This window comes from Littorina saxatilis, linkage group LG9 (assembly GCF_037325665.1).
Source record: "Littorina saxatilis isolate snail1 linkage group LG9, US_GU_Lsax_2.0, whole genome shotgun sequence".
In the NCBI taxonomy this organism is placed as follows: Eukaryota; Metazoa; Mollusca; class Gastropoda; order Littorinimorpha; family Littorinidae; genus Littorina; species Littorina saxatilis.
The window spans coordinates 48,422,162-48,432,501 of record NC_090253.1 but is presented as its reverse complement, the minus strand read 5'-3'; the positions used below and the strand labels follow the sequence as shown (position 1 = coordinate 48,432,501).

Below are 10,340 nucleotides of genomic sequence, written 5' to 3'. Positions count from 1 at the left end.
CACCAAAGCACAAGAACAAGTGCGCACGAACAAGATCATAATTTATGTAGCCTATTTAAAAGTTCGGTTGTTTATAGGAACATGAAAATATCCAGCATGCTTCTCCCGAAAGCGGCGAATGTCTGCCTTAATGGCGGAGGAAACCTGGTCATACACGTACAAAACCACTCATGCAAACAACATGAATGAACGTGGGAGTTTCATCCCATTAACGAAGAAAAAGAATCAGAAATGACTTACCGGCTCCAGATTAGTAAACCTCCCCCATCGCACGTCCACTGCCACATTGGACACGAACACGTTGGATAGACAACTCGCCATCAGCTCTATCCTCCTCCGATAGGAGTTGTCGGCCTTGAAGTCCACGTGAATACAGTACACGTTGTGTGGTCGGTAGATGGCGCGCAGAAAACGTTCCACCTGTAACGTCAATGTAATGTGTAGTGTTGATTATGCTCAACCCAACTGTGATTGCCATTGATGGGGTCAGATATTATGTTCTTAGAATGAAGCCAGTTAGAGTCAAATTCCACCCTCTTCTAGCCCTTTACACTCCGCTGGTCGCTTCTTATTGACAATGGGAGTGTAAACCAGTAATAATTCAAACATGCCCACTGTGACCAGCTTAGAAAACTCTATGAGGTGTGTGGTGTAAACGCGCTTACTGTAACCATGGCTAAGACAACTCGATGAGGTGTGTGGTGTAAACCCGCCCACTGTAACCAGCTTAGAAAACTCTATGAGGTGTGTGGTGTAAACACGCCCACTGTAACCAGCTTAGAAAACGCTATGAGGTGTGTGGTGTAAACACGCCCAATGTAACCAGCTTAGAAAACTCTATGAGGTGTGTGGTGTAAACACGCCCAATGTAGCCAGCTAAGAAAACGCTATGAGATGTGTGGCGTGAACACGCCCACAACAACTAGCTTAGACAACTTTATGAGGTGTGTGGTGTAAACACGCCCATTGAAACCAGCTTAGAAAACGCTATGAGATGCGTGGTGTATAAAAACGCCCACTGTAACCAGCTTAGCAAACTCTATGAGGTGTGTGGTGTAAACTCGCGGGCCACTGTAAAATAGCAAAGACAACCTCACGTGAGTTAAGCGTAAACACGGTAACTGTAAATCAGCTTAGATAACTCTGCGAGTGTGGTAGTGTAATAAAGGCCACTGTACGCCTGATTAGTCATCCCCACGAGAGGGATAGATTACACCAGCTTAGACATCTCTACGATGGTCTGTCCAAACATGACCAATGTACACTAGCTCAGACAACTCTACGAGTATGATATAGGCTAAACATGGCTACTGTAAAACGGATTAGAAAGCTTTACGAGAATGATAGTCTGGGGATAGCCACTGATCACTAGCTTAGAAAGCTCTACGAGTATGATAGTCTAAACATGGCTACTGTAAAACGTCTTAAAAAAGCTCTACGAGTATGACAGTCGATCCAGGAATGGTCACTGGTCACTAGCTTAGAAAGCTCTACGAGTATGATAGTCTAAACATGGCTACTGTAAAACGTCTTAGAAAGCTCTACGAGTATGATAGTCGATCCAGGCATGGTCACTGGTCACTAGCTTAGACAACTCTACGAGTATGATAGTCTAAACATGGCTACTGTAAAACGTCCTAGAAAGCTCTACGAGAATGATAATCTAGACATGGCTACTGTAAAACGGCTTAAAAAGCTCTACGAGAATGATAGTCTAGACATGGCTACTGTAAAACGGCTTAAAATGCTCTACGAGAATGATAGTCCAGGCATGGCCACTGCGCACCAGGGTAGACAACTCAGACATTCCACAAACCTGATCCGGGTCACGATACACCAGCAAGCTGAAGGCCACAGGGAAAGACAACTCCTCCTCGCTGACAGACGCCAGGTTGAAGCCGCCATGTTGAATGTAGCGACCACAATCCCATGTTGCGTTTCGGAATTGAGAAAGAGTCTTTAAGATCTGGTTAATGTTCTTTTGAACTTCAATGGCTTTTTGAGTTTCATTCTTATCATCTGTCCAAATCAGTTTGCAATCAACAGCTCTGACTTTGGGTTTTATTGACACCCCATCCAGCGTTTTCATATTATTTTTGGTGGCAACGAGTCCTGGTTTTGCCCAAGCTGCTTCCTGGAAATATCAGAATTATATGGGTAAGGTTGTGTCTGTGCAGTAGTTTATTTTGTACTTGTATTGGAATCCGTCTCCCTGTTTGTCTGTCGGTCTGTCTCTCTCTCCATAGAGTCAGAGACTGAGATGCAGAAAGGTAGTGTGTGTGTGTGTGTGTGTGTGTGTGTGTGTGTGTGTGTGTGTGTGTGTGTGTGTGTGTGTGTGTTTTGTGTGTGTGTGTGTGTGTTGTGTGTGTGTGTTTTGTGTGTGTTTTGTGTGTGTGTGTGTGTTTGTCTGTGTGTGAGTGTTTGTTTGTGTGTGTGTGTGTGTGTGTGTGTATGGGGGGGGGGGAGGGGCTCTGTTTGTGCGTGACTGTATGCATGAGTGACACTCATGATTTTTGATCTCGGCTCACCTCTTCAGGCTCTTGCAAGGGTCCCCTGAACGTCATGCCCGAGCCAGGTGAATAGATCATTGTCACCAATAACAAAGTGGCGAGCAGCAAAGCACATCCTGAAATATAAAACATATTCACTGAATAGCACACACACACACACACACACACACACACACACACACACACACACACACACACACACACACACACACACACACACACACACACACATACACACACACGCACGCACGCGCGCGCGCAAAATTGTGTTATATGTTATGAATCTGTGTTCTTACATAAATTATGACGTTTTAACTGGAATAAATACGATTTTAGAACTCTACAACTGTTCTGTAGCAGTGATGTACATTTTTCTAGCAGCCTTTAGGACAATTGTCCTGAAGACTGAAAATCAATAGGACACAGTGTCCTGAGATTGCAATTTCAATAGGACAAAAACACGACTCGTAAAACCGCATTTAAAAAGATTTTTCAGTTTAAATTTTTCCACCTTCCGCGACTCTCATGACTAGATAGTAGATACTCAAAGGATTGAATCACATTTCAAAGTTATTTGAACAGTTGTCGGGTTTTTTTCACTGCCCATCTGTCAATGTTTTTCAGGTAGGCATCTGACCGTTCTGCGGGTCCCTCAAGTTTTGCTTTCAGGATCCTGTCCTGGGTTTTGACACACAATCGGTTTCTTCGAGCCGTACACACCAAGTTCTGTGCACTGAATCCTCTCAACGATTTATTGCTGAGCCAATGAATGCACTCGAGGCACCATATGGGTTCGGTTTTCTTTTTTCTTCTTGATCCAACTTGAGGATAAATTAATTCAAAGAATCAGATCCCATATGGTGCCTCGTTCACTCAACAAACTGGTCACACGCAGTGCATACTTTCGCTTGGCAAAACCGAAACCAGCTTTCCTCACGCAGTGTTTTCTTTCGCTTGGCAAAACCGAAACAAGCTTTCCTCTTGAAAATTGAACAGTCCGCATGTCCGCTTCATTGTCAAAAACGATCGGACCCTTGACCACTTCTTCTGTAGGTTAATCGGACCTGTGTCCTGCTGGGGTTAAAGCTATAGGTCCTGGGGAAATTGGATCGGTCAGAGACCGGAGACCGACTAAAATGTACATCACTGCTGTAGATTAACATAAACTATGCCAACACAATATTGCACTTATCTTCGTACCCCGATAAAACATTCATTCTCGTGTAATATCAGTCAAACTTTCTATGCCATTACAGGCCCTCCAGTTGGCTATATGTCACACTGTTCGAATCGCATAGTTATGTTATATGTGTCACTAGACAGCCGCCGAAGTAAGGGTACCCCAAAAGTTGACCATGACGAAAAGCCGTGTATTTCAGCAATGACTGAATAGATTGATTTGAAACGTTCAGGATGTCATGTCTACACAAGAGACATACTTCCGGTAACATCGGTACAGATATGTGTTGAGTTGATATGCAATCTTCAGGACCATGTTTTAAAACTTGTCGTAGGTTTAAAAGCTTGCATCTTAAACATTCATGACTGTGCGTGCATACGGACACGTGATGTTTTGCACATTCTGCCGGGGTTTCCTTTACGCACAATCACTCGTTTACGTTTGCTAGAGCTGTAAGCACGATCCAATTAGCGCTTCTGGGGTGATAACGCGAAACAACTCCTGTGATCTTGCCGCGAGGTTCCGTCTGTTACCATTGTCCTTTTACCGTATAAAATGCACGACTTACACACGAACTGTTACCAAAGCGACATGCTATTTGGGGCCAATGCACGTTTTTACCTTTAGTCAAGTTGTGTGTGTGTGTGTGTATGTAGAGCGATTCAGACTAAACTACTGGTCCGATCTTTATGACATTTTACATGAGAGTTCCTGGGAATGATATCCCCGGAAATTTTTTCTTTTTTACGATAAATGTCTTTGATGGCGTCATATCTGGCTTTTTGTAAAAGTTGAGGCGGCACTGTCACACCCTCATTTTTCAATCAAATTGATTGAACTTTTGGCCAAGCAATCTTCGACGAAGGCCGGACTTTGGTATTGCATTTCAGTTTGGTGGCTTAAAGATTAATTAATGACTTTGGTCATTACAAATCTGAAAATTGTAAAAAAAAAACCATTTTTTATAAAACGATCCAAATTTACGTTCATCTTATTCTTCATCATTTTCTGATTCCCAAAAAATATAAATATGTTATATTTGGATTAAAAACAAGCTCTGAGAATGAACAATATAAAAATGATGATTAAAATTAAATTTCCGAAATCGTTTTAAAAACTATTCCATCTTATTCCTTGTCGGTTCCTGATTCCAAAAACATAAAGATATGATATGTTTGGATTAAAAACACGCTCAGAAAGTTAAAACGAAGAGAGGTACAGTAAAGCGTGCTATGAAGCACAGCGCAACCGCTACCGCGCCAAACAGGCTCGTCACTTTCACTGCCTTTTGCACTGGCGGTGGACTACGTTCAGTTTCATTCTGTGAGTTCCACAGCTTGACTAAATGTAGTAATTTCGCCTTACGCGACTTGTTTTTATATTTAGTCAAGTTTTGACTAAATATTTTAACATCGAGGGGGAATCGAAACGAGGGTCGTGGTGTATGTGCGTCTGTCTGTGTGTGTGTGTGTGTGTGTAGAGCGATTCAGACTAAACTACTGGACCGATCTTTATGAAATTTGACATGAGAGTTCCTGGGTATGAAATCCCCGAACGTTTTTTTCATTTTTTTGATAAATGTCTTTGATGACGTCATATCCGGCTTTTCGTGAAAGTTGAGGCGGCACTGTCACGCCCTCATTTTTCAACCAAATTGGTTGAAATTTTGGTCAAGTAATCTTCGACGAAGCCCGGGGTTCGGTATTGCATTTCAGCTTGGTGGCTTAAAAATTAATTAATGACTTTGGTCATTAAAAATCTGAAAATTGTAAAAAAAAAAAAAAATTTTCAAAACGATCCAAATTTACGTTTATCTTATTCTCCATCATTTGCTGATTCCAAAAACATATAAATATGTTATATTCGGATTAAAAACAAGCTCTGAAAATTAAATATATAAAAATTATTATCAAAATTAAATTGTCCAAATCAATTTAAAAACACTTTCATCTTATTCCTTGTCGGTTCCTGATTCCAAAAACATATAGATATGATATGTTTGGATTAAAAACACGCTCAGAAAGTTAAAACAAAGAGAGGTACAGAAAAGCGTGCTATCCTTCTTAGCGCAACTGCTACCCCGCTCTTCTTGTCAATTTCACTGCCTTTGCCATGAGCGGTGGACTGACGATGCTACGAGTCTACGGTCTTGCTGAAAAATGGCATTGCGTTCAGTTTCATTCTGTGAGTTCGACAGCTACTTGACTAAATATTGTATTTTCGCCTTACGCGACTTGTTCCTTTCTCGTGTGATCTTGCCGCGAGGTTCCGTGTGTTACCAGCCGAAAGAAAGAAGGGGCATAACCTCACCAGAACCGCCCATTATTTTGGATGATTGCAGTGGAACAGCGATGTTCAGTCTACTGTGACCGCAACATGCTATGGGAGGCACTCATCAGCGATCACCGCTGTCAATAGAAAACAGGTCCATGCATGGTCCATTTGTCCCCTCCTGTGTTTACATGGCTAGCAAAATAATGTCCGCCAGTGTTTGTACTGGAATGAAACTTTGGCAGTACTGGTAACAAATACTAGCCTGTAAGCATGCGAAGTCATGGACTTTTTGGATGTAAATTCACAAACCTGTGACAAGTTTAAAAGAAAAAAGAAATTCGGAAGATTGCTGAACATCTGAGTACAAGCCTGTAATCATCAACACAATTACCCATGGTATGTTTTGTTTGTAGACTTGAGATCCTAATAGTTCCGAGCAATCCATTCAGTCATTGCTGAAATACAGCGCTTTTGTCATGGAACCCCTCAAATTGGACGCAACAAAACTCGTTTTCTACGGCTCATGCGCTCTCCACCTGCGTCAGCAGTAATGACGTCACGAAAGAGATACGCAAGGTAGCAAAACAAAACAACCTGTTCCGTGTTCTGGATAGACCATTGATTTGGCTTTCTCCTCGTATGTCAACGTGCCAAGTTGCGCGCATTCTGATTTTGTGTCGATTTTGTAATTGGTACCGGACGTTTTTGTCAGGTCGATTGTGGGTATACCCTTACTTCGGCGGCGGTCACGTGACACCTGTTACAGGATTTTGTTGTAAACCGAAAAGTATACCAGATAGCCAAGTGACGGCCCTTTAGTGGCATACACAGTTTGAATGAAATGACACGGGCATGAATGTTTTATTTGGGGTACGATTATAAATGGAATATATTTGTTTTGCATAGTTTATAATTATAGATCTTATTTGAATTGAGCGGGCATAGTGGTTATCTTTTTGTTTTGTTTTTATAAAGTTGAGGATGAAAGTCGCTTGTTCATTTCAATGCTTGTTGTTCTCTCAGGTGCCAGTAGATGGGTTTCTTACAACTCCCGCTTAGGCCAACAACAAAAAAGTCTGTTTACGGTAACCCGATAGACCCTATTTTTTCGCGCGACCCTAGACTTTTTTTTGCAAAATAACGTAAAAATATGGGTTTTTTGAGAAAAAAAAAATCCCGACCTACCGACCCTATTTTTTGGGCCTATGTTGCCGTAAATAGACCTATTTTTTTTTGGCCTTACTTCATGCATATATGCATATAGAGCGCTTACTTCCCTTCGGTTATTTGATCTATAAAGTGCAAACAGGAATACGTGACTTTGCTAAGCTTACGCTGAGACACAACCCAGTACCTACCATCTTCCACGCCAAGACACACCACAAGAAGACACATTATGTTAAGGCCCCCCCAAAAAATAGGTCTGTTTACGGTAACCCGACCGACCCTAGTTTTTTCGCGCGACCCTAGACTTTTTTTTGGCATTTGGGGGAGAAAAAAAATCTTGTTTTTTTGGCAAAATAACGTAAAAATATGGTTTTTTGGAAGAAAAAAAAATAAAAAAAATCCCGACCTACCGACCCTATTTTTTTGGCCTATGTTACCGTAAACAGACCTATTTTTTTTTGGCCTAAAGCAAAAACACCGCTAACATTGTTCCAAGGGACGATTTCGAGTTTGAATCCGTTCTTGCCATGCTCAAAAGCGTGTAACCTACAATCTTGCAGTTGCACACGTTTGCTTTAGTAGTGGCAAAGAAGGAAAGCGTGTGACATAAGCGGATTTAGATATGGTGGAATATATTTGGCTTAACGGAGATATAATCTCTTTTACCCAGGTGTGCGCACATATAGGATACTACCTCTCTCTAGTTTTTGATTACGGCGCAATACAGACTGATGTGCGGGCACTAGCACTTCACAAAAAACACTGCCAGCCAGCGACCAGGCGAAAACAACAATGACATTGACACGCGCGGCACCCTGTGATCACTAATCCCTCCACTGGAAAATTTCGCATTTCGCGAGCGAGCCTTGCGCTGTTACATTCTGGTCACATAAATATCAGGTTAAACTAGATTACAGTTATTGGTTGTTAGCAAGCGAATGACTGTACAAAAGAAGAAAGATTAAATAAGATTGTTACAGTGGAAAATATTACATGATATTTATCCCACAAATATATGATTAAATAAATTGATAATGAAAGAAACTAAACTATGTACATTTTGTAAACAAATTTACTATGTTGAACCATTTTTGGGGGAGTGTGAGAAGTTGAAGAGTTTTGGGGAAAATGTTGGTCATTGTATTTTCAGAAATACAAGATTGATTATCAATCCAGTAATAAATGCCACAAAAAATAGGGTAATTAATCCCATTATTTTGATTGCACAAATGTGGATTAGTAAATATAAGTGTGGCGAAAGATACGATTTGAATATTATATTCGAAAATAAAATGTATATAAGAAGATTGTGAGTATTTTATAAGTGGAGATGACTTGAAATAATATGTGACGTTTGTGAATGCATGTACGAGGGGGTTGAAGTAAGCAGATAGATGAGAATGCGCGCGTGTGTTTGTCTCTGCGGGTGCATGTGTGCGAGTCGGTGTGTGTGTTACTGGGGGGTACGAGTGGGTGGTTCGGGGGTAAGCTAGGCTTAAGGTGTGAATTACCTATATGTAAAGAATCGATGCCGTTTTTTGTTGTTAAACTCGATACGATTATGTGTATGGCTGTATGTGATGTTAATATTCTCAGATGGCACCCGCACGTATTTGATGAAAATTTAGCCATTATATATGTTGAAAATTTAGCCATTATATATTTGATGGATACAGTAAAGTCTCGAAACTAGGACATTTGCGAAATCCCTGAACATTTCAGTAAATTTGTGAATTTCCTGTTTCACTCAGGGATTTCACAAATTTCCTAAACATTCTAGGAAATTTTGCGAATTTCCTGAAATGAGCATGCCATTTTTTCACACATTTACTGAACAGTGAAAAACGTTTCAGTAAATTTGTAAAATTCTAAAAAAAAAAAAAAGGATCCGTTTTCTTTATTTTACATTGTGATTTTAATAGATTTACTGTTAGAAGAAAAAGAAAAAGAAAAAAAAGTTGATTTGAGCATGATTTGAACCGAATATCTTCAATTTTTGGGTCCGACACACTACCAACCCGCCACGTGATAATGTCGCTGTGCACGTGCCCGTGCCTCTAGTGGATCGTGGCAGAGGAGATCCACGAAATATACTTGGTGTGATTGTACACAGGGACGAGCAAACAGACATCTACACGATTGCGATTATGGCTGGTATCTTCTTCTTCTTGTCGTTCGCTGTTAGATCGTCAGTCCGGACTGCAGGGCGAAACGTGCTGTCCTCTCCAAGTCCTCTTTGGGGCCGTATAGCTTCTTTTGTAGCGCTGTCTCCTCTGACCAGATGGTGTCCCTCAGAGCACTGTGGTATGGACAAGCCTGCAGGATGTGCTCTGCTGTCTGATTCTTGCCACACGGACATATGGGGAAGGGAACTAGCTTCAGCTGGTATCTTACATGGCGGGTATTTTCGAAACCAGTTTGATCTATGTCCGCAGAGATTGCTAACTGAAGAAGATGTCTCTCTTGACAAGGCTGTGTCGTTGCGGTCAGCCGTGATAGAACAAAAGGCGGGCAAGGCTTTGTGAAATGCAGCTGTGCAGGGTCGAACAAATGTAAAATAAATCGATACAAGTGCTACAAAGCACAAGTAATGTGCAACTCAAGATGTCACAGCAGCCAATCCTGCACCAATAAATAAGACGCACCATTAATACATTTTGTAAGCGTCTTTTCTTTGCCATATGTCTTGTTTAAACACGGTTTTATTCAACATGAGACAATAATACAACGAGAAATGATAGGGACACGAACTCAAGCGAATGCTTGTATTACGTGCCATAAGTATGTCTGTGCTGTACATGCCCTGCTGGTTTTGTTTTTATCTTGTGTCATAATGGTATGAGAGCTGAGTGTCATAATGTACCTTGTAATGTACTCCTTTACATTGTATGTTAACAATTCTATGAAACATGACAGTATAGGAGAGAGATGTGAGTGTCACAATGTACCTTTTAATGTACTCGTTTAGATTGTATGTTAACAATTTTATGAACAAATTAAATTTTGAGAGAGAGAGATGAGTGTCATAACGTACCTTTGAATGTACTCGTTCAGATTTTATGTTAAACATTTTTTAGGAAACATGACAGTAAAGAGAGAGAGAGAGAGAGAGAGAGAGAGAGAGAGAGAGAGAGAGAGAGAGAGAGAGAGAGAGAGAGAGAGGAGAGAGAGAGAGAGAGAGAGAGAGAGAGAGAGAGAGAGAGAGAGAG

At 41.0% G+C, this 10,340-nt stretch overlaps 1 protein-coding gene across 1 annotated transcript in view; it reads right to left on the bottom strand.

The window, feature by feature from the left end:
* Positions 1-2,564, bottom strand: part of LOC138976933 (beta-1,3-galactosyl-O-glycosyl-glycoprotein beta-1,6-N-acetylglucosaminyltransferase-like) — an 8,095-nt gene extending 5,531 nt beyond the window's left edge. Inside the window, exons 1-3 of the mRNA XM_070349827.1 lie at positions 2,529-2,564; positions 1,817-2,134; positions 241-420 (exon numbers count right to left, since the gene is read on the bottom strand). Coding sequence (XP_070205928.1) covers positions 241-420; positions 1,817-2,134; positions 2,529-2,564 — 534 coding nt within the window. The remainder of the gene's footprint in view (positions 1-240; positions 421-1,816; positions 2,135-2,528) is intronic.
* Positions 2,565-10,340: the final 7,776 nt, after the last annotated feature.